The sequence below is a fragment of the Gigantopelta aegis genome, chromosome 6, assembly GCF_016097555.1.
Source record: "Gigantopelta aegis isolate Gae_Host chromosome 6, Gae_host_genome, whole genome shotgun sequence".
Classification (NCBI taxonomy): domain Eukaryota; kingdom Metazoa; phylum Mollusca; class Gastropoda; order Neomphalida; family Peltospiridae; genus Gigantopelta; species Gigantopelta aegis.
The window spans coordinates 41,562,751-41,587,663 of record NC_054704.1 but is presented as its reverse complement, the minus strand read 5'-3'; the positions used below and the strand labels follow the sequence as shown (position 1 = coordinate 41,587,663).

At 37.7% G+C, this 24,913-nt stretch overlaps 1 protein-coding gene across 1 annotated transcript; it reads right to left on the bottom strand.

Moving 5' to 3' along the window:
* Nucleotides 1–806: 806 nt before the first annotated feature.
* On the bottom strand, nt 807–24,276 carry LOC121375111 (receptor-type tyrosine-protein phosphatase alpha-like). The gene is made up of 13 exons (XM_041502354.1): nt 24,219–24,276; nt 23,837–23,934; nt 23,045–23,171; nt 21,947–22,092; nt 21,414–21,549; nt 20,724–20,870; nt 20,427–20,460; nt 19,947–20,011; nt 9,614–9,730; nt 7,418–7,543; nt 6,703–6,860; nt 3,645–3,783; nt 807–2,946 (listed from the first exon to the last, which is right to left on the bottom strand). Exons 4-13 carry the CDS (start codon nt 22,003–22,005, stop codon nt 2,872–2,874), a joined length of 1,056 nt encoding a protein of 351 aa, XP_041358288.1. The 5' UTR covers nt 22,006–22,092; nt 23,045–23,171; nt 23,837–23,934; nt 24,219–24,276; the 3' UTR covers nt 807–2,871.
* Nucleotides 24,277–24,913: the final 637 nt, after the last annotated feature.

Below are 24,913 nucleotides of genomic sequence, written 5' to 3'. Positions count from 1 at the left end.
GTTTTAGTCAAAAGTGGTCTTGCACGTTCTGTGGGCCACGTGACTACACAATTTGGTACATAATCATTGATACCATAAGTGTAGGAACAACACTAGAAGATTGTTTTAGACATACAACTGCAATACCACGATTTTTATTTGTAAACGTTAGCGTCCTATTGGTATTGATGAAATGTTCGTAACGGTTTGTGCACGAATAATATGGAATGCAGTCGACGGACAATTTACGACATTAGTACACGTGAGCAGCAAGTTGGTATAACACCAGATCGTCCTCGGCCATGTAGATCATGTGCAATAATCCGCTTACATCACCTGTGTCATCATTTCATGACGTCAACTTCAATTAGGAATGAACCTTTGAAGGATCGGATATCTACTTATTTTGTTTATATTTTCTCCATACTGCACTCGGTGCAGTTTATGAGAATACAATTCTTGTCTTGTCTTGTCTTGTCTTGTCTTGCCCAAACCATTAGAAAGCACCTGCATGTTGCTTGTTGCAAGCTGCACAGCGGCAATTTGCACGACCAATGTTGATGCTTTAACACCATCAACAACGCCTCAGTTATGCACGGAGGCACAATCTAACGCTTTAATTTATACGGGGCAGGACGTAACCCACTGGTAAAGTGCTTGCCCGAATCGCCGTCGTTCATGGTCGGTATGGCCATTGAGCCATTTCTCGTTCCTGCCAGTGCACCACGACTGGTATATCAAATATCGTGGTATGTACTATCATGTGTGTTGGGTAGTGCATATAATATATCCCTTGCTACTAAATGAAGCGGGTTTCTGATTTACTAAATTGTTAGAATTACCAAATGTTTGAAATCCAATAGCCGATGATTAATACATCAATGTTTTTAATGGTATCGTTAAACAAAACAAACTTTAATATATAGAGGTTATTACCAGAGTGTTTTTCGGTGAGGTCAGTATCATATGTTGGGAATAAAAATTGTATTATGCGAGCCTCTCGTGCACAGTCCACGCAATCAACATCTGATTTTTTGTTTTCTACTTATTGTTTATTTGTAAGGTTTACCTTCGCAGTTCAGTAATATTTTCATTAATGTAAAGGCGTAGCCCTAAATAACAAACGAGTCCCGAATTTTTATAGCATGGTAGACGTGTACTGTCAATGTCCCTAACTGCATTATGCTTCAAAGTCCATGCGATTTCTTTTCTCGTGCACAGTCCACACAATCAATATCTGATTTGTTGTTGTCTGCTTATCGTTCATTTGTAAGGTTTACCTTCGCAGTTCAGTAATATTTTCATTAACAATAAAGTCCAGACAAGTATCTAAATACAAAACTTTACAAACCTCTAAAACAATTAATTCGTGTTTTCTTATTCCTAAAAATTACCGATGTCGAGTCCACTTATGTCGTTGAGATTAACTTAAAATGAAGAGAGATGACTTAACATGACTTAACATATAACATGCCAGATCAACAAAGTCAAATCATCTACTTTTATGACCCCCACCCTACCCCCGTTGTTAGAATTTATTTTCAATTATTATATTCGACGATTTGCAAAGGGTATTCTGCATTTTTGTGCCCTTACTGTAGTGGATAGTTTTAACTAAAATCAGTTCGTTAGAAAATTGATTGCTATGAATGTGTTGTTAGCATTCATGGGGGGAAACAGGTGAACCAACTGCTCCTAATTAAAATTTTCCTTTCAAAACTTTCATGCAAAGTGTTCGCCCACTGTGTATATATCAGAAACATATTTGTTCATATAGTGGCTTTAAAACTACAGGTCAGTTTCCTACACACATATGCCAGGATGCAGTTAGAAATGTTACAGAAATGTATTGTCTGTTTACTGGATGGTGATACACTTTTGTTTTAACTATAATGGATTCGTTTTACGTCAGTTTTTTTATATTTTATACGTTAACTGACTGGAATATATTTTATTTGACTACCGTTCCGTAACTATACAATGTGGAATATTATTTCCATAAGAATTGCATTCGTGTCTTTGTTGTTAGCCGAACAGCAGTTTGGGACGTCGATGGTATTTGTACGACATAGGATGAAACTCGGCAATGACTTCGCTGTTTATTTGGTTTTTAATTTACAAGTTCAACCTGATTTTATCAATTGTAGAACATGGATATCATATTTAACATAACGGCAAAACAATTCAAGTACACTTTAACGAGTAAAACATATGTAGGCTAGGCCTACTTATTACAATAATAATAATGTTTTAAATACAGTACAAATATAAAAAAACATAATAATATAGTTCAAAATCTAAATCCAAGGAAATTATGTAGCACCAAAACATAGATAATCCATAAAGCCATCGGCCTCTTTTGATTACACAAATGTAACTTGTATAAGACATTATTATGATGCTGTTTAACACATCCATGATAATGCTTTATTTTTTCATCCTGAAAAACTGTGTATAGTCAATATCAACCAGGTGTTTTGCCTATTCAAGCTGGTTTCAGTCACTACTCTTTGATAACTGCTATCAGTTTGCCAGGAAACTCTTAAAATGCAAAGAACATATAAAAACACCAGCTGGCACAAAATACAGTCTACCAGAATGTTTCAGATCGTAGTGTTTTTAAACACCCACATAGATAAACACAAACAACATATTACTGTCTCACTGTACAACAACACATATTAACTGAATGATAGATGTTCATTGAAGACACCAATACATACATACATTACTGCATAGAGACCATCGATATAAAATATCTTAGTGCAGTGCATTTGTAGGCGAAAGCACACAATAAAACAGAACTCTGTTGGAATGCATATTATAATCAGTTCATGCTGTATTTAAATCTTCATCACCAGAGAACAGTTAATATGTTCGTCGTCTCCCTTTTCAAGGACAATTTGCGTACACTGTAGATGCTTCAAGAGTATCAAACGCCATGTTGCAGATGAATGTAAAGTCCTCCTGAAGAACAAAAATACAATAACCTCATAAATTATATTACTCCGAAGGAATACATAGTCTGCCAAATGCCCACTTGACTCTGCATTGTGCGGATCTACGACCCTGATCATAGGTTACGTTTTTTTTTTTTTAGATACATATGTGATTTACATGGTCCATTATAGGTAAGTCAATAATATGGCATTATATAATAATGGTTTCCGTTGACATTATATTAACACGTCTGACGTAATCCCAACAATGAATGTGTTCCAAAAACCCCCAAACGTTTATACTTCCAGAAGATACAGCTGTTTTCTTATCAATCGCAAAGGACATTTGTATTTCACTCCACAATAACAATATTGTCACTGCTAATTTATAAATAATAAAACTAACATACTAACATTTGAGTGGATGACTTGGTCACACAAATTTTCCCATTGCAGTTTTTTTCTTCTGGATTTTACTTTGGATAACCAGTATTATGGGCGTCGCCACTACATGGGTCCAATATTACTCAGTGGTGACCAATAGTAACATAGTAATCTAGAGAACAATGATGATATTAGGCTTTCCATTGACTAGTAGTGACGTCAGGCAACTTTTATTTATTAACACATTATAAATCTACATACTTATATTTACACGGCCCGCATGTACTACCTCTTTCACTGGCAGTGCATATACATGTGAAAAGAATCTCTGATAATTCTTACCTTGGTGATTTTTACATTAGGCAGGATGGCTTGAAACCGCCTGATGTTGTTGAAAACCTCCACTTCTTTGTCCATCTCTATACCTGCCATGATATTGTTTGCTATGCAAAGCAATATGGCATTTTTAGCCTCGGCATCCCTGAAGTGGAAAACTGATGTTGTTCAATTTATCTCAAAATCGCAAATGCTACTATGCAAATTAGTGTCATTTTATATACATGTATTTAGTATTAAAAGTGAAAAGGACAGACTAATGACAGTACAGATCTAGATATTGCTGTTGGTGATGGAAAGTATGTTAGATGTCATACCATAATTGTGATGCTAGACACAAGTTTGTAACCTGTATGTATTTGTATAGGATTGAGTGTATCATCGTGCATACTACAGTCAAAGGACAGTTGCTATAACCAACCATTAACGTTGGAATGACTACCAATGAATGGACGTGATAAAAGTATGTAAATAACACAAACTAATTTGCCATTCACGAATAGTTAAATTGTCCCACCCATATATACTATTGTCTAAAGTTGTAGGAAGTATAACCAACATTTCTGTTATTTCACCACAAATAAAAACAGTAGGGCAATTCCAAAGGACATGAGAGGAAAAAATAAATTTAATTATTTCATTACACAAAGGGTCCATATTAATTCACAAGGCACTCAATTTGCAAAAAACTAAACATTCTTGTTCACACACTCATTTTTCCTAATGCTTCTGACATCAACACATATTACATAATTTCAAAGCTAACTCCGACCAAAAAACAGGAACATTAAGCCACTCAAATCCCTTCCATCAAACTGGCTTTGATACTTTGTTACTCAATTTATAATATCAGTAGCATCACTTTAAAGAATACAGGCATTTAAAATATTTTATGAAAATAGGTTGCCAAAAATTATGATTTGAAACAATGTGCTCTGTCAGAGTAAGTCTGTCACAACAAATATGAATTTTTTATGCGAGAAGAAAATTTGAAGGTGTATAATCATGTCCTTTGTAATTTTCTTAGCACTAGTCACGGTAAAGATAATAAATATGTCAATCAGTCCTGACATTTTGTGATTTGAATTTAATAAGTCAAGAAAAGTCTTCATTTAGCATCTTTACAACAAAAGGTGGTTTCACTATTTTACCCACTATTAATTAGTACTATAGGTTTCTGCCCTAAAGGGACTTTTTTTGTTCCCCCAACAAAATAAACACAACTCCTGCTTTTTTCTAGGTTTTTAAAAACAAAAACCCCCACTCTTATCTTACCTTATCATGTTTTGCATTTAAAGCTTTATATGGATAAATGCAGTAAATAAAGGTATTCCCTTTGGCTGCAATATTTCACATTTCGTATAATATTTGCCAAAACAATTATATAGAGTCACATGTACTACAAAACATTACGATGTCCAGAAATACATTGGCTATAGAGATATTAATATTCTAAGTAAGAACATGTTAATAAATAACAATTTTAATAATGTAACAATACTTTATTTGCCAAACATTTCTTAAAATGGCTACAAACTGAAGATGGTTCCGGTCACCCTTGTTCATACTCTGAGTTATTTTCAAGACAATTCAATTTCATTTCATCAGGCAACATACTCAAATATAAAAGTATGTACCCAAGAAAAATATAGTGTGTCACAAATTAACCACACTATTGTGCCAATCTAAGTTGTGTATACTGATGAACACTTTTCTGATTCATGATGGAAATCACGAACGTAAGTACTACCTGGAAATGATCATTCAAAGAGAACAATATGTTTATGTTAGAGAGAAGATGAAGAAAAAGCTGCCACCACCCATTAAGATGAACAAAATGGATGAAAGGGGTGGGGTTGTGGAAGGGGATGGGGCAGTTTTTATTAACCATAGTGTTTGATACACCTATTAATTTTTAAGGAATCCATATTGTATGACACCAGCAACTACTGTGACATGTATGAAATATCTTCATACAATGGTAATCTAAAACTACACCCGGATATGATATTTGTAGTCTTGTAACTTATCATTATCGACATAGGTTCTTTTTTATTTGCAGACCCTTTTGAAACCATTTTCTGGGACAGTGTTTGTCGTCAACCTGTCAGTGTTTTCATGAGCTTTACCTTTAAAATAAATGAAGGCTGTTGCATGACAGAACTATTTAAGAGACTATGGATATATTGATAAAGCCTCAGTGACTTTGTATTAAATTGAAAGTCTGTGAAAGTTTAATTAAAATTAACCAAAATCCACATCATGATATTCACCATGCATTAGAATGTTTTTTTTATCATCACAGCAGTAGACAATGTACTGCATTTTATAGACTCAGAACTTCATTTTATGTCAGTACAAAATGTAACGTCCGTCACATAACGTCCGTTACACACAATTATGTTATAATTTTCCTTACACTTTTAGTTTAGAGCTGAACTGTAATTGGTAGTCTTCTATAGCCATGTTACCTTTACTTCAAGGGCAAACACTGAGTTGTACAATTTAAGGATTTCAGACAATTTGGAAATGAAGTTAGTTGGTTTTTACCCATGTCCTTTTGAAGTAACGTCTGTCACGCACATATGTCTGACTACCCACCAGTCCATAAATATTTCGAAGCACTTTTTCTCTGTGGCACAAAATAGACATGAATATTGGCAAGTATCATACACACAACCAATTTACTGGGGGTACCACTTTAGCAACCTGGTCAGTTGGAATGACTCCAGCCTCTCTGTATGTAACGTCCGTCACCGTGGAATTGCCCAGTATCACAAAATATACATGTTGCAGAGTGTGTGGACATTACCAGCCCGTATATGGTTGTCAAACTAAATTAGGATTTACAAAAATGTATAATAATATGACTGTCAAAGTATTTGTAGCGGTATCAGTTTGTATATACTAGTAGCTGTCATGGTACAACGTACAATATTAACCTATAATATGCAATTCTGACATGACGAATGGATACTTTCGACCTGTCTATGGTTATTAAATGTCAAGATGTTAAAGACTGACCAAAATGAATGTGACTGATGATATTTGAAGCGTTACAAACCTGTACACAATTGTCACAGGGTGTGGTCCAACATCCTTCTGTTTCTTGTGTATCTTTTCAGTGAGTATTGTCAAAATAGAGATCAGTTTTGAAGACTCAAGGGTGGAAGACCATCCATGAATACTGTAGTGGTATATTTCTCTTGCCTCAGTTTCTCTCTGCAGTTCAGAAAGTTATATGGTTTTAGATCCAGATATGATTAGGATTACCGACTTTCTGGTGCAGTATACACCAGTAAATGGTAGTGTAACCCCAACATGCTTCAAATCAAGACTGCAACGTTTAAATTATTTCATTATGTTGATATCACATTACATATACATTACTTTATGTTAAATAGTGGTGCGTTGCATGTTTACTATCGCCACACTACTATTGTTTATTTTATTTTTTAAATTATTTTTTATTTCAATACTATAGCTAACAGGTGCAAGGGGATATTTTACATTCACTTTTCACTATGTACTATTGATATACCAGTAACGAAGCAGTAGCTTGAATGCAATAATCACACATCAGGTCCACTGAGGGATCGATCCTATGGCCAATCACATCTCACTCGAGTGTTCCACCACCGTTCTACATCATGTATTCTTAGCTGATGATCTGACGTCCAATAGCCGATCATTAATTAATCAATGTGTTCTGATGGTTTCGTTTAACAAACTTTAGCTGAAAAAAGACAGGTCTTGTTACATACTAATTACACAAATACCTTTGCCTCAACATGTAGTATCTTCTCTGTAATTTCTCGACAGACTGATGTTTGGCGTCGTGTTGTTATAGTTGTACCGCCGTGAGTCATGGAACCAGACAGTTTTGGGATGAATTTAGCACCACTCTGTAGTTAAATAGGAGTCATGTATGTATTCAGATAAAATACTTCAAGCAATAACATATCACGGCCGTAGCTAGCGGGGTGTGTGTGTGTGTGTGGGGGGGGGGGGGGGGAAGGGAAAAAAAATCCGGAAAGCATTATAGAAACTTAAAGAAAATTCTTTTCTTGACTGTTTAAGGAGTTTTAGACTATTAACTACTCTGTTGCCCCCCCCCCCCCCCCCCCCACCCCCAACAAAACATCCTAGCTACGGCCCTGCATATTATATGTACAATTCAAAACGCTATGCTAAGGACCATACACACAACTAGTATCCTTTATACATCTTATTTTGCAAAAAACCCAAAAACAACATTTTGTAGGCATACATACATATTTATAAATACAATACTATAATGTGTACATTGCGAGGAATGGTAAGTAACAACGGATTACATGTCATGTATCAATGTTGTCTGTTCTATGCGTAGTAGCAGTGGTCAAATGCTTACGCAATTTAATTAGCTGTTTTGAATTGTCGCTGGACAGTAGTTGCGTTAATTTAAATGTTGATGGTATTATAATAATATGGTTTAACAAATTTATCTCTTATGGTACAGTAGATAGGACACACTATAGGACAAAGTGATATTCCTCTTCTTCTACATTCATATTGCACAGACTACACATTATATTATTCCTGTCAACATTGTGGTATCTGTCCGTTCCTATAAAGGGATTATGGAAGATAATCTATATTTACTCAAAATATATTTGTATTTCAGGCCAATAGGTTTCTGAAGGTAAGGTTGTAGGCAATAATTATTAACAACGAATTTGTATAACAGACATTTTGGAGAATTGTTGAATACAGCAAACACAGATTGGATAAATTGACCAGTCATTCTCTGTTTCAATAGTGATAGAAATGTATTGCAATTTTCTACATTTTGGTTATACCATATGTGACCAAAACCATTAATGAGAAGCAGGTGTCGTATTTGACTAACCCAGTTAAAATAATGTGACTTTCTTATGCACTCGTCCTATAGCGTAGCGTAACACTCTTTCAAAATACAGTTAATGTATTCAAAAAATTTATCCAATATTTAACAATTCGAATGTTCCTACTTATGTACAAAGGTGATCTACCTAATTCAAAATAGACCATCATATTTGTAATGCTCCTTTTCACGCCTAAAATACGTTTACAGAATTGTATATGTAGGATCTCGTGGCTATTTGCTTTGTTAAAACACCAAACTTCACAGCCATAATTTAAAATACTGCTAACATATATATGTATCCAACAGTGAAACAGTTTCTGTATTTAAGAAATAGTTACTAGTTTTACCAAATAGAGCAGCTATAGCTTTTCTACCTTGGTTGCATACACACACACACACAGAGAGAGAGAGAGAGAGAGAGAGAGAGAGAGAGAGAGAGAGAGAGAGAGAGAGAGAGAGAGAGAGAGAGAGAGAGAGAGAGAGAGAGAGAGAGAGAGAGAGAGGTGTGCGCGTATACACACATACCCACATTTATCCATACAATGTTTCAATATTTGTCATTTATTTCATTAGTGGTTTTATTAGTCATCTACCGATCTAACAGAGGAGAACTGTAGGTTTCTTCTCCGTCCTTCTGTCTATTTGTCCATCTGTCCCACATATAGTTTTTTCAGATGTTTTTTCCACAATGCCTTGAGATATTGACCTGGAATTTTGTGTATAGCTTTATTATGTACTGTTACAGATCAGTCAGGTCAGATTTGTCTCTTATAGCAATTTACCCATTTGTCACAGTTATGATTCTTGAACTTCAGAGATATGAAAATGTATTTTCCGAAAAAAAATTGCAGTGCCTGAAGATACCGAGATGAAATTTTGTATATAGGTTTATCATGTACTGTTACAGATCAAGTTTAACTTTCATGGCGATTTACCCATTTCCCACAGAGTTATAGCCCTTGACTTTATGAGATACGAAAATGTGCTGTTTCCGGTAGGGGACATGTGTTGCTTTAACTGTACTCTCAGAATGCTTTGAGAGTTTGGTGTCAAATGGATTGACATGTTGAATGTCAGTTTTACTCACCTCTGAGCTCAAAGAAATGATGATGAACGAGTCATGTTCTATGATGAGTTTCCAGAACCCGTCTTCTGTGACTTTTATGTCCGATACTAGAAGATATCCATGTTTTGCCAGTTTGGACTGAAATATTAAAACATATATATTAGGTAAACAGATTAGATTAGATAGCTGTACTTTTGTAGACTCATTTAAAATGGTGTAAAACATGTTTAAAAACAAACAGCTCAGAACAATTACAAGGTTTTCTATTTTTTGTTTTAACAATAACAAAATAAACAATATTAATTTCACTCAACATGCTGTAGTATACTCATAAGCGTAAGAGACCTTGAAGGGGTCGGGGTGGGGTCAACCCTTTGTATTCGGACAAAAACGACGGAGACGGTCGGGAAAAAATGAGCTGGACTGAAAGGTTTGCACCATGACTGTCTTTCCATCATTCTAATGACAATATGTCATGTAAAATGCATAATGATTCATTTGGCACCATATAACAGAGCTCTGTTTGGAAGTAATCCAAATAACAACAATAAACGTTGTTATCAAAGTTCAGGCATTTTTATTAGTAGTACCAGGGTCACTTGGGTACCACAATATGCAAATGAGCTGATCTCTAAGCATGGGGGCGTGGCCTAATGACGTCACGGGAATGTTCAGTCCATTGACATCTGGGCCATGCAGCTGGCTGACCGTAAAGCGTGGGTACGTTACTTTCACGGTGATAAATGACTGTCAGCTGTCAGCTGACCTCGGTGACCTGGGTTAATGGCTATAGCAGCTAGGTAACCTCATGGGGGGGGGGGGGGGGGCGCTACTTTAACGGGGTTGAATGACTTTGGCAGCTGTCATTTGACCTCGGTGATCTGGCTGTAGGGTTTTGACAGCTGCAGTGGGGAAGGCAAAGAGGTATCGAGTTACAAGAGGCTGGTGTGAGCGTGGGAACCTGAACTCTAAGCGACTGGATTAATCGTTTTGACTGTGTGCATAATAAGAACCAGATGTGAGTCTTGGTAACGGGGAGTGATAAATTTCACGGCGTTTGAAACGTGCCCATATACGGCGATGGCCATGAGTCATCCAAGAACGTGTTCAGACACGTCTTGCCCTCGAGATAGCGTGGGGACGCTATGTATGGCGTGGGGTGTAACGTCACAAGAAATGCCCGAGACATTGCTGTATTTAAAAAACCCCACATTATGATCGTCCTTACTGGTGTAGTGGTTAAGACTGGTAGGTACTGGGTTCGTATCTGGGTATCAACTGGTCACAACCCAGACGTTTCACTAACCACTATCTCCCACTGTCCTGGACAGGTAGCCCCATAGATAGTTTAAGTGCATGCGTGTGTGTATCCAGGATAGCGTGCTTAAACCTTAATGGATTATTGGATTAATGTTAGACCGAAGAATCTCTCTCACTCCTCCACTATCCCAACTGTCCTAAATATCCCCAGATAGCGTAACTGCGTGTATCCAGGATAGCGTGCTTAAACCTTAATGGATTATTGAATTAGTGTTAGACCAGAGAATCTCTCTTACGCCTCCACTACCCCCAACTGCCTTAAATAGCTCCGGATAGCGTAACTGCGTGTGTCCAGGATAGCGTGCTTAAACCTTAATGGATTATTGGATTAGTGTTAGACCGGAGAATCTCAAGAACTAAGTACTATCCCCACTGTCCTAGACAGCCCTAGATAACTGACGTGTGTGTGTGTGTGTGTGTGTGCGTGCGTGCGCGCGTGCGTGTGTGTGTGTGTGTATGCCCAGGATAGACGTGATTGAATCTTAATTCGATAGAGGTACGGAAAATAAATATAAACAAACAGTGTTCCGTGGTTTGAAACTTTATTTCACAAAGAAAACATTAGATGTGTAGCTAGGTCTTAAAATACAGAATATATGAAAGACGACGTTAATGAGAAGGTCCAATAGGCTATATCCAACCAGTGCATTATGACTGGTATGTCAAGGGCCGTGGTATGTGCCAACCTGTGCACACATCCCTTGCTACTATAAAGTAGTGGGTAGCAGTAGATATTAACATCCAATCACAAATCTAGTAATGGAGTAAAACACACAAAAAACAAATGCAATGGTTTGGTTTTTTCATTTTATTTCTAAATTACAAATCACTATAGACAACTACACATATATAAAATGGACACACATTGGGATACACTGAGAGGCCTTAAGGGCGACTTGTGTTAGTGTTCATTTCTCTTCATCTTCGTCCTCATCATCAGTATCATCATCATCATCATCGGTATCGTCGTCGTCTAGTTCGTCCAAATATTCGCTGATCCAGGAACAATACTGACTTAATTTAGAACAAATCTGAGGTCTCAGACCTCTGTCGTGATTCACAGACTGTAGAATTTTCCTCGTGTTGGGGCCTTTCTCAAAGTAATGTGTATAGGTCAGGAAGCGAGAGTACGTGTCTTTAAATAACTTCCATTGTAAAGTCTTCATGCTTCTTTCTATGGCATCTTTTAATAATATTTTCATATACTTACCATTTGTGACACCCAATGGCCGATGTGTATTTTTGTGCTGGGGTGTCGTTAAACATTCATTCATTCATTCATTCTATGGCATCTTGGGACATGTTTTATTCTTCTTAGCGTTGCCACTTGCTTTTGAGATAGTCACGATTGATGTCGAATGCATGATCGGACGACGACTCGTCTTCTTCATTTCCCTCCTCGCACGTTTTAAATCGCAGATGTCGCTGCAAGTCAATCCCGTCTTTAAAGACCACACCACATGTATCGCAAGACTGCATTCTCTTGACTTTTTTCAGATAGGGCTCTACCTCATCTTCTTTTTCGTCGTTACTTTCGTAGGCGGGTATGCCTGGTAGTTTTCTCTTGAATGCATTCCTTTGCATGATTTGCACGTAGAGCTCTTTCTTTGACAGTGGTTGAAACGCTTCTGAGACATTTGCCGTTACGTTAGTGCTTTTATACCATTCGGGCGGCCCGTCTCTAAACCATTAGGCCGAAGGCGCCAACGTTCGGGCGTGGTCGGTTTCAAGTCCACCAAGAGATGTCCGTAGGGCCTGTAGGTAGCGTCCTCAAACAGTTGCATCAAATGACGGGTATTTCCAGGATACATCTGCTGTGCCAAGGTTAGGACTTGTTGTTTGTCGATGGGGTTGTCGAACAGTGCCAAGTAATGACAGTTTCTTCTCTGCGTTGGGTCTTTGCTGTGATACAAGTTCTGGTTGATGGCAATCACCGACAGGTTTCTGTGGTGACTTCTTTCCGTGAACAGGTCGGTGATGCGAGGTCTTTTCCAAATGTAGACATCAGGTCGTCCAATACGATGAGATTTCTGACTCTGGGATCCAAATACCAATCCTTTTCCAAATTCTTGGGTATGCCTTGAACGAATTTCACTCGAACGGTTGCCCCAATGATGTCGTAGAGGGGTTGCCATCGTCTGTAGAGCCAGATGGGAGGCGGGTGGATTTTACCATCCCTCAACGTGTACAGCAAATAAGTTTTTCCACACGACGTGGGTCCCGACACGATCATTGTGAAGGGATGGATTAGGAAAGCAAGAGCCTAGGGGCCAGAGCAAGAGCTATAGGGGACCTAGGAGCCGGAATAGAAGCTATACCAACCATAGAAGCCAGAGCCGGAGCTATAGGAGCTAGAGCCATGGGAGCCTGGAGTTGAGTTGAATGGAAGGTCTTCGAATGACGTAGCATATATTATGGTTTTGAAAGTCTTTGGACATACGGACACGGTCTTTTGTTCATGACATGTTCCGGAATAAACCAATTCTGATTTATGATGTTAACTGTTGAAGTGCTCGACATGAACTGACGATGTTGAAACTGCCATGCCTTCTTTTATAGTCTTCTCAGAAATACTTCTGCCGTTTTTGACCCACGCCAGTCTGCTCTCGTCATTTCTGTTTCACGCCACTCTGTTCTCGTTTCCGTTTCTGCTGAGCTTTGGCTTGCTCTACCACCTGTTGCACTGGGGAGACCATGACGACTTTTCCAACCACATTGCACTGGAAAATGAGGCTGCAGTTTGCCTTAGGCTTGCAACTTGTAAAAGCGGGTTTTACTTGTCCACGTCGGGAACATACAACTTGTACTGGTCTGACATGTTGCGCCGCTGAAGATTCAACCTCAAATGATGATGCTACCCATTACCCTTTTATTTATACTTTCTATAATTTCGCGCATTGTGTGATACGTATGACCCGTGCCCCCATCCCAAAGCATAGCTCATGCATTGCTCAGGGCCACCCTCACATTAATAACAAACAAAACGTGTTATTCACATGTCTATTTTACAAAACGAAAAGTAGCACACCCAAGCAATACCTGCTTAATGTCTGAACACATTGTTAATGTAGGGACATCTCGGGAATAGCCTGTACTGTTCCAGCACTGGATCGTCCATCTTCTTCCATCAGTAGGCGTGTAGTCCACAACAGAAACAGACGACGGCATCGTGGTCTCCCGTGTAGAAGAAACCGGCCTTGACGAGTTCCCTCAGTCTCTGGCTCATCTGGAGGGGCCACAGACCAAATGTGTAGAGTCGTCTGTAGAATCCTTTCATTTCGGGACGATGGCAGAACAAATTTCTCGAAAGGCCATCCCATTCGTCATCGGCGTCGTAGATATCATCGTAGGGAGCCGAGTCCGTTTTATATTCTTGAGCAGCATCCGTCTGATCCATAGGTTCTTCATCCAAGATTTCGACAGGTTCACGGGTATCCATGAGTTCTTCATCCACGATTTCACCGGGTTCACGAGCAGCATCCGTTTGATCTGTGAAATTTTCTTCTGGTTTGGTAACCACTCTTTTGCATTTGATCGTGTGTCTTTTGGAACATTTGTACACCAAGACATTGTCACCGCTGCTACAATTGCTGCTACTGTTGCTGTCCATTATAGAATATCCCGATGCCGTCTCTGAAGCGCACGTCTTCTCTCTACCGCAGTTGACGAATGATGGTCGATTCTAAATCTAAGAGTTTTATAACATGTCCAAACACGTCCCCGTGACGTCACAACTCCAAACATGTCTGGACATGTCTAATACCTCGGGTTGCATTCCAAACACTCTACGGCGCCCATCAGATTCTGATGATCTCGTACGTGGCACGGTATGACATATCTCATCTCTGGCACGAAGTGTCAAAGCATTTCTGGAGCTTTTCCCACTGTTCGACAGTCAGTCGAATGCCTCGATGGGAAGGTTTCAGTTCTGACGAATATCCACGCCGGCATAACTACGTTTAACATAGACGTTCCCACCGAGATGTTGTGATGTGTCCCGTTTGAAGGTTGCTAGTTCCAACCACTGTATCAACGTCAGAGAAACGCCTTTGTTGGTGGGAAAAAGTTCACCACGGTCCTCGTCAAACTGACGAACGTGAATGGCAATGTCCCTCTTCCACAGTTTAGCCACGACGTAGACGTTACCGCCAATATCTAGTTTGCATCTCGTTTCATTTTTTGTAATGCTTCTGTTATATCCCGATGCCATTTTATATATAATATTATATATCATAAGTATCATCAACGGTATGCGTCTTCTCTCTAGCAGTGTCGCTGAGCAAATGCCAATAGTTCTGAATCTGGGGCTTTTATAGTGCCATGGTAGCGTCCCCACGCTATCTCGGGGTCAAGACTTGTTTCAACACGTTCTGGGACGACTCATGGCCACCGCCGTATATGGGCACGTTTTAAACCTTTCCCTCCCCGGATGTACACAGCTGTCAAGCCCATTAAAATTCTCACCACCATCGATGACGCTCCAACCTTATATGGCCCCCCCCCCCCCCGTTACCAAGACTCCCCCCCCCCCGTTACCAAGACTCACATCTGGTTCTCATTATACACACACGTCAAAACGATTAACCCCGTCGATTAGTGGTCAGGTTCCCATGCTCACACCAGCCTCTCGTAACCCGATACCTCTTTTTCTGACCTTCTACAGCTGTCAAACCCATTCACCCAGGTCACAGGGGTCAGCTGAGAGCTGTCAAAGTCATTAATCCTTGTGAAAGTAGCGTCCCCACACTTAAACCTGACAGCCGTCAAACCCATTCACCCCAGGTCACCGAGGTCAGCTGACAGCTGCCAAAGCCATTAACGTAGTTCACTTAGAGGTCAGCCACGTCATTAGGCCCCGTCAACCAATCAGAGCGCAGGACAGGTCACGTGACCTAGCTCATTTGCACGTATGGGACTCAAGTGACAGCACTACTACTTTTGTTATCTTCTCTGCTAATAAAATAATGTTCTTATACACACCCGTTGTTGAGAACATCATTAATTATTTTTGATAACACATATTAATAACATATATGACTGGCTGCTCCACTAAGTGATTTTGGCGCTAAGATCACCTCAAGTGCATAATGGCGTTATGAACCTAAGACGATGTAGCGCTAAATGCGTTTCGTGGAACAAGGCCCAGGTTGCCACTGAAATACCATCCAATGGAGAAAAAAAACACACAATCGAAATCGATTGTTTTTTTTATGTATATATTAACATGAAACTGAATACACTAAGAGGCATATTATTATCCTGTTCAATTATTTAGACCCAAAGTTTTTTACAAATGTTACGTTTATTTCCTATTCGATATTTGTTTTCTTTGCATTTACATGAAAACAAACCCAAACCCCGACAGGTTTTATATACAAATCATCATATAAAATGCACGAAGTTGACATAATTCCACTTTTTAAAAATGTCTGTGTCTTTTGAATGCACGTTATTTCTCCTATAAATAACTAAGGTCATTTGCATATCAAAAGCATCATTCTATAGTGCGTTTCAAACTAATGTTCGGTTCTATCGTCCTATCCGCACAAATCGTAGTATGACCTATATTTAAGAAAATATCTATAAACATGAAGCAGGTGCGGATTCAGGTGGGGAGTTCAAGTGACAAAACCTCAGTTTGAAAAAAAAATATGTATCAAATATTATAATTATATTGTGGAATACACAAGCGCGCGCGCTGAAGAGAGAGAGAGAGAGAGAGAGAGAGAGAGAGAGAGAGAGAGAGAGAGAGAGAGAGAGAGAGAGAGAGAGAGAGAGAGAGAGAGAGAGAGAGAGACGTCATTTATGTAACGACGCACTCAACATATTTTAATCTATGGTTATATGGTTATAGGGAGAGAGAGAGAGAGAAGAAGAATATGGTATGCATGCGATTGGTGGAGGTGTGACCCTCTGCACAACCCCAACCCCACTTAAGGCTTCTTTTGTATATGGAGCGGGACGTAGCTCAGAGGTAAAGCGTTCGCTCATGGTAGGTCGACTGATCGATCCCACATAGTGGACCCATTGGGTTGTGTCTAGTTCCAGCCTGTGCACCACAACTGATGTATAAAGGCTGTGGTATGTGCTATCCTGTCTATGGGATGGTGCATATAAAACGTCCCTTATTGCTGATCAAAATTGCTTATCGGAAACAGTGGCCCATGTGGCGGTAACGAGTTTCTTTCTCACTGTCATAATGCTCCTTAACCGTTTTGTCTGACGCCACATAAACGTATATCAAATGCGTTGAGTGTGTCGTTAAATAAACATTTCTCTCGTATGTATGTGTAGTCTATATGCATTTCTAGTCGATTAGTTTATAGGTTGTTAGGTTGTTTGATAGTGAATGATGTGGAAATAAATAGTTTTTGGTGTTAAAGAGTTCATGCATACATTAAAGTAATACTCCTGATGGTTATGGAGAAATAACTTAATCAGTCGACGAACTCATTTCTTCATCACTATCTTCGTTGAGGGGGACTATCACAGGGGGTATTTTATTTCTTATAAAACTATTTTGTTTTCTAAAATCTTCTTCGATCTTTATTACATGTTTAACTGCGTCAGAGAAGTGTGTAGGTGTGACAGAGTTCAATGCATGTGCAAGTTCTCTCCGCACCGTGTTCATTTTACCATCATTATGACGAGCTATGTGCCCTTTGACTTGACTCCAGATCAGTTTTATCGGATTGAGTTCAGAATGTCTTGGCGGCAGTCTTAGACACAAGTGCCCATGGCGTTCAGCAATATCATCAGTAACAAATTGCTTTGCACATTTGTTACTTTTCACAAGTTCATAAAGAACTGGCTTTGTCATGTTACTCTCAAAAGGTATATTTTTGTTTCGTAGCCACGACTTAATTTCTTCCTTTTTAGCGTTTAGTGCAGGACATCGTGTAATCTCAGTTAATTTGTTGTGGTAGCTTGCGTTATCCATGACGATAACAGAAGGTTCTGGTAGAGAAGGCATAAGTTGTTCTTCAAACCATTTGATGAAATTTTCATGATTCATCTCACCATGATAGTCTCCGTCTGTTTTTTTTTAGCCTCAAAGATCAATTCACAGCCATCTATCAATCCATATTTATCACAGCCAGCATGACAAATAATAAGTCTTTTTCCCTTCCCAGTCACCGAACAGAGTTTAGGAACTCGATCAGCAGCGTCTGATTTCGGCAGGTGATTGGCGGTACTTGTGCCCGGGTGGATATATGTCCAGTGGTGGGATGTTGTGTGGTTGACATTCACCCAGGTCTCATCTTGATACACTATTAAATACCCCTGTTCTCGTAAACTGGATATTTCATGGAGATAGGACAGTCTCCTGTCTGATATATTGGCGTCCTTAAAAATCACTTTTCCGGTTGTAGACATATGTTGGTATTTAAAATCGAGGTCATGGAGTGTTCTTCGTAAAGTTGATATGCATATGTTGATTCCACATTCCTCCCTTAAAGCCACGTTAATCTTATGTAATGTAGGTAATTCGCCCTCTCTATAAAATCTGTATACTCGTCGTCTAATAACATCTTTATCAAATAAATCGATGAGTTTTCGGTCGCGTTTTTTAACAGTGATTTCTGTGCTTGGATTCGTAGAGCTTAGATTTTTCACAGTTCTTTTTACTGTTGAAACTGAAACTTTAAGTGCAGCGGCAACTCGATCGACAATCGATAAGAAGCATACCTAGGTCTACCACGCTGATATTCATCTTCAAAATAATCGAAAACGTTCTTAATACACGATTTTACATCAACTGAAGTGTTTTTCGATTTACCCATATTTTTCCTCAAATAACAATAACAAGAATGTCGACTAATACATTTTCAATGAATTTATATACCCTACCTAATTTGTATTTTACGTGGTTTACACATTGCTACAATAGCACGTGCAGTCATAGATCGAAATAATGATGTTATTGACCAAGCAATGCTATCGTATTTTGAACATTCAGGGCTGTGTCTGCGGGATGAAAAAGTGGTTGAACCCATACGAGTCCGAACAATAGCCCTTTGGTTTTTCGCATTACAAATGTAACACCCAACCCAACCCCCAAACCCCCTAGCCCCTAGCACCACCCTAATATATATATATATATATATATATATATACGTATGAGTTCCCAATTTAGAGGCAAATTCAATAACATTTTTATTATTATTTGATGTTGGTGGCCTTTAACATTTTATCCCCCCCCCCCCCCCCCCCCCCCCCCCCCCCCCCCGGTCTTCTGGGTCCGGCCCTGCATTAAATCTATTTATAAATTTGGAAAGCACATTCCTGCGGTGTGTGAGGTGATTTGTGTTTATTACTGTGCTACACCTCAGTTGTGTTAGGTTAGGTATGGTATGCTAATATATAATTGATATAATAAAATAAAAATACATAATACATTAGCTAAATTTATTAAATATAATGCACCTACAAGAAAGGGTTACATGTTCTGTTTGTTTACATCTATGTTTAACGGAAAGATTATACAATGCTGTTACACACTGCAAAACAATAATAACCTTGATTTAGTGAAACAAGCTATAATGGCCTTCACGTAGCCTCAGATCCTAATGTTTTGATATGCAAATGACCTTAGTTATTTATAGGAGAAATAACGTGCATTCAAAAGACACAGATATTTTTAAAAAGTGGAATTAAGTCAACTTCGTGCATTTTATATGATGATTTGTATATAAAACCTGTCGGGGTTTGGGTTTGTTTTCATGTAAATGCAAAGAAAACAAATATCGAATAGGAAATAAACGTAACATTTGCAAAAAACTTTGGGTCTAAATAATTGAACAGGATAATAGTATGTACAAGTTAACTGCAACTGCAAGTAGGGCTGTAAATAGGTTTTAGTTAGTAAAGACATTTAAATTTACTCTGAATCTGTTTTTTATGTTACAACTTGTTGTTTGAAAACGTATCCAATCCGCTTTTGCTCGTTAGATACATTTTAAAATAACTCTTTGTAAGATAAATTGTACCTAACAGCTACTCATGTAGTATTCTCTACATATTTAATACTTACAGGCGGAAACATTGCAAACATATTGTCTTGGCCTCCAACATATAGCTTGTACTTGTCAGGAGAATCTATAAGATAAAACAGAAAATAAAAGTATTTTGTTTCTCTTTATAAATGCTACGTACTAATAAAGAGAGATAACACAAAGTACGCTGGTTTGGTTTTTAAATCCAGATATAATTATATGCAATGCGCCATTCAAGCTGATATTGTTTATCTATAGTATGTGGTGAAAACAGGGAAGTGAAGATTGAAATCAAATGAAGTATCTTGTATTCCAGGACGAGATAAATATTAGTCAAACATGATTCAATATATTCATAACATATCGTATTTGGAAAACAACTGAAGTTATGCGGAGCAGCAATTGAATTTTAATAGCAATTGTCGGTAATTAAAGTATGCAGATATAATTCAAAAACAAAATAATTAAGATACACAATATAATTTTGTTTGTAGTAATATTAGCTAGACTCCACATACCTGTATACGGAGTTTCATTCAGTGCACCAACTTCCTGGAAATCAAAACACAGAAACACGTAGCAAAACGGACCAACAAACAAACAACAGCAACAACAATAACACCACAAAAAGCAACAAAAGTAACACCACAAAAAGCAACAACAGTAACAACACAAAAAATTACAATCTGCAGTATACGAGAAAATAATATTAACTTAAGTACGATACCTAGACGTCAACACCTTGCTTGAGAACTTAAAGGAGGCCATATATAGTATTGCCACCTGGCAGTGTTAGAATCTGCATTGTCATTTACCTGTGCTAGTTCATCAACACATTTCTTGCCCATGATCATGGTTCCTTTCTTTTGTACATACTGCTGTTGAAAATCGGCATTGGCAAGGCTGGTCTTACCATAATTAAATAGCTCCAGCATGGTCAGGAAAATACATTCGTACTGTTCCTGTATCGAATGAAAAACATATTAAAGTGTATTAACATGTTAGGGCATTAGAACAAAAATAAGCAGCAAGAATTCAATATACAGGAGCACAAAAATAAAAATAAATAAATAAAAATAAACAAAACAACACAAATCAGCAAAACAAAGTGACACGACGAAACCATTAAGAATACAACAAACCTTGAACAACACTAGGCTATAAAACCCATAACAAATAAGCACATTGTACAATATAGTATATGTAATTCATTCATATTGTTCATGTGCTGAATTAACAAAACCAAATTAAATACCATTCAATTGTATTATAGAAACGTAAGAAGGTAATACCTAAATTGAACATGAGACAACACATAATGCAATCATACACATAACAACCCTCTCCCACACCACAGACGAACACCCAATCCCCGACATGATGTGCACAAAACAAAAACAAAAGCAAAATAAAACCCTTAATCACGATATGTTATCCAAAACAAATAATACAGTTGTACAACAACTCATGTGAACTCAGTTTGGAGTTTGATAAATTAAACTAACGTTGGTCTGGACCATTCCTTTTCGCTGGTCTCTCATGTTGAACATCACCTTACTGACATCAATACGATTAGTTTTCTCCATCTGTTCCAGCAGGATGTCTATAGCAATATAGGTTCCAGTTCGACCGATGCCAGCACTACAATAATTGAATCATGTGTTTGCATAACAGCTCGAAGCGACTTAAAATATATTTGTACTAATAATGTTTAATGTAGTTAATTACTGATATTTCAAATGTGCATGTTTGTGATTATCATGGAGGCATAGGATTGCTTTTTTGTATTTAATATAGTTTATATTTGTTTGGTTATTACATTAACCTCTATAGATATGTTATGCATTTTTGTAAAGTACACAGTAATATCTCGGACACTAACACACTGGGAAGTTACTAGTTGTTTAAATGTGTAGTGGTGTTATTGTTTTCCGTTTTGGGGGTTTGGTGTAAAAAGTAAAAACATTTTGTCAATAATAGCTAAGACTTTGCATGTGTGTATAGTATAAATGACGTCAAATCAGTATCATTATCCTACCTGCAGTGCACCAGCACTGGACCGGGAAGTATTGGATTCGTATGACGAACTCTGTACATGAACTCGATAAAGTCGTGTATATTTGGAACGCCATGGTCAGGCCACGAAATGAAGTGAAACTGCTGAAATGTCTTGGATTCTCCCGACTGAAAAATAAATGTATAGATTATATAGGTTCGTGTATATGTGGGTACGCATGTGTGCAACGATACATCGTGTGAGATGATTCTCAGACTGAATCCCTTGGTAAGCTTGGATAAAATAATAGCATACCATATTTTAATCATTATTAATAGGACAATAATCAGGAGGTTGGTAGGGTATTTTATCTTTCTTCACACTAACCCATTAACATTTATCATGTTCAGTCAAGTTTGTTTTATTTAACGACGCCACTAGAGCACATTGATTTTTTTTATCTTATCATCGGCTATTGGACGTCAAACATATGGTCATTCTGACACTGTTTTTTTTAGAGGAAACCCACTGTCGCCACATAGGCTACTCTTTTTACGACATGCAGCAAGGGATATTTCATTTGCGCTTCCCACAGGCAGGATAGCACAAACCATGGCCTTTGTTGAACCAGTTATAGATCACTTGTCGGTGCAAGTGGTTTACACCTACCCATTGAGCCTTGAGGAGCACTTCACTCAGGGTTTGGAGTCGGTATCTGGATTAAAAATCCTATGCCTCGACTGGGATCCGAACCCAGTACCTACCAGCCTGTAGACCGATGGCCTAACCACTACGCCACCAAGGCTGGTTTATCATGTTCTGATGCTCTAGAATGTGATCTAGTAAACCGTTATAACATTGAAAACAATGCAATCAGACATTTTGACAAGGTCATAACTGTTAAATAACCGAGGATAAATAACCAGGGCAGCGTGCTTGAGCTTAATATTTATTTAACAACGGACGAAATTACTTCTCACATTTAAGTACAGTTTTGTTTTATGAAAAGTATCAATTTAGAGACCATGACATTTGGTAAGTGACTAGGAATGTAATATTTTGGTATCCTTCAGGTTCACGACATCACCTTTCTTCTGTAACACTTTTCGTTGCTATACATATTATTTTAATTTATGATACCTGCGAGCTTGTAACCAAAAACTTCCTGATGACAAAGTCAGCTCTCTCTTCCTTCCCAGCAACCAGCAACTGTGAACGACCCAATAGACATAGTATCTGTGTCTGACCAGTAAGGTTCGCACTTTTGCTGAAAACCATAGTTGAAAGTTTGATTCGTTTTCAAATAGTATTAGCTTAAACAAGTTGTTTTCTCTACTTAGAGATTGTTCTGCTGTGCTGATTTATCATTAATATCATTATAATATTAATAGACATCTTAGTGTATTGATTGAACAGTACCTGTATTTCCCCTTTCTCCGCGATCTGTGCGAGCTCGTACAGCAATCTGAATTTAGTTCATATGTAATTCCTTTTTATCAAATGTGTACAGAAAGCAACGAATTAACTGACATCCACATTACTATTATTATGAGTAGTTATTTTTATTAATGCTTTCCTAAATATTTGCAATTATGGATGAGCTATATTTACAAGTTTCTATCGAAACTCGTTTAACTATCGACTGGAATAAATTACATATCATGTTCTAAAACTGCTGTGTGATTCTGATTTATATTGTGATTTGCACAGTATATATTTTATGTGTGTAAACATCCCCATATACATTATATTGTATAAACAGGCTATATGATGCAGAGTATGCTAATTGTGTAATGTTTAAATGTGAGTATCCATACATAAAGGAACAGAATGTGCGATTAACATCACCAGAAAATGTAAAAAATATTTAAACAAATTATAATATTCTCAGGTATGATGGGAATATTTGTAATAACAGCTACACGTATATACCTTGGATGCTTCGACAATGTTTGTCAACATAATTATATATCCACATTCCCTTTCCCATAACATTCGCCAAAAGTCCTGCAGAGTCGTCCTGTTTGGAGCTGGAAAGTGAATAATAATAATAATAATAAAAACTGCTATTAGTATAGTCTAAATTTGCATAAATAACCTATTGTGTACTTAGAAATTAGGATATTCGATAAATATAGCAGATATTAAAGTAGTAATTTTTGTTACATCTAGATCAACTCGAAGCATAAATGTGTACATGTAAGTACCAGTCCTCGAATGAAAAAGGTATATATATTTTATAAGAAAACACCATACATTTGCCATAAAGTAAACATTAGCAATTTTGTGTTATCTAGTATCAATCGTAAAATACCTTGAGCTGCGATGTAATGGTTCCTTGTAGTACAACCCTGAAATATATATAAATAATAGTTTCAACAGTTTTATAATAATCTTCACTGCTGCATTCAAATTCTATTTTATTATGAAGGGGAAACACACGTCATGTTCTAAATACCTGTAGAGATAAACGTTTGGCTCATTCGTAACCAATACAAATAATTAAATGCCGATCATAATTTCACACGGGAAACTGATCTTAAAGGTAATTCGCCCTCAAAAGGAAGGTCTTTATTCCCTGCAAAAAAAAATTGACGATAATAAGCAGTAATACACCAAACAAATATACATTTTTAAAAGTGTGCAGTTTTAACATACACGACACTTACGGATTTGTTATTAACATATACATGTACAAAATACACTGCAATAGTCAAGTTTGGTTAGTTTAATGACACCACTAGAGCACATTGATTTATTAAATCATCGGCTATTGGATGTCAAGCATTTGGGTAATTTTGACATATGGTCTTAGAGAGGAAACCCGCTTATATGCACCATCCCACAGACAGGATAGCGCATACCATCACCTTTGATATACCAGTCGTGGTACACTGGGTGGAATGACATATATACCAATGGGCACACCAACTTGGAGCTATCCTAGAGCGAACGCTTTACCACTGGGCTACGTCCATATATTTTATCTACAGAGCAGAGCTAATTTTG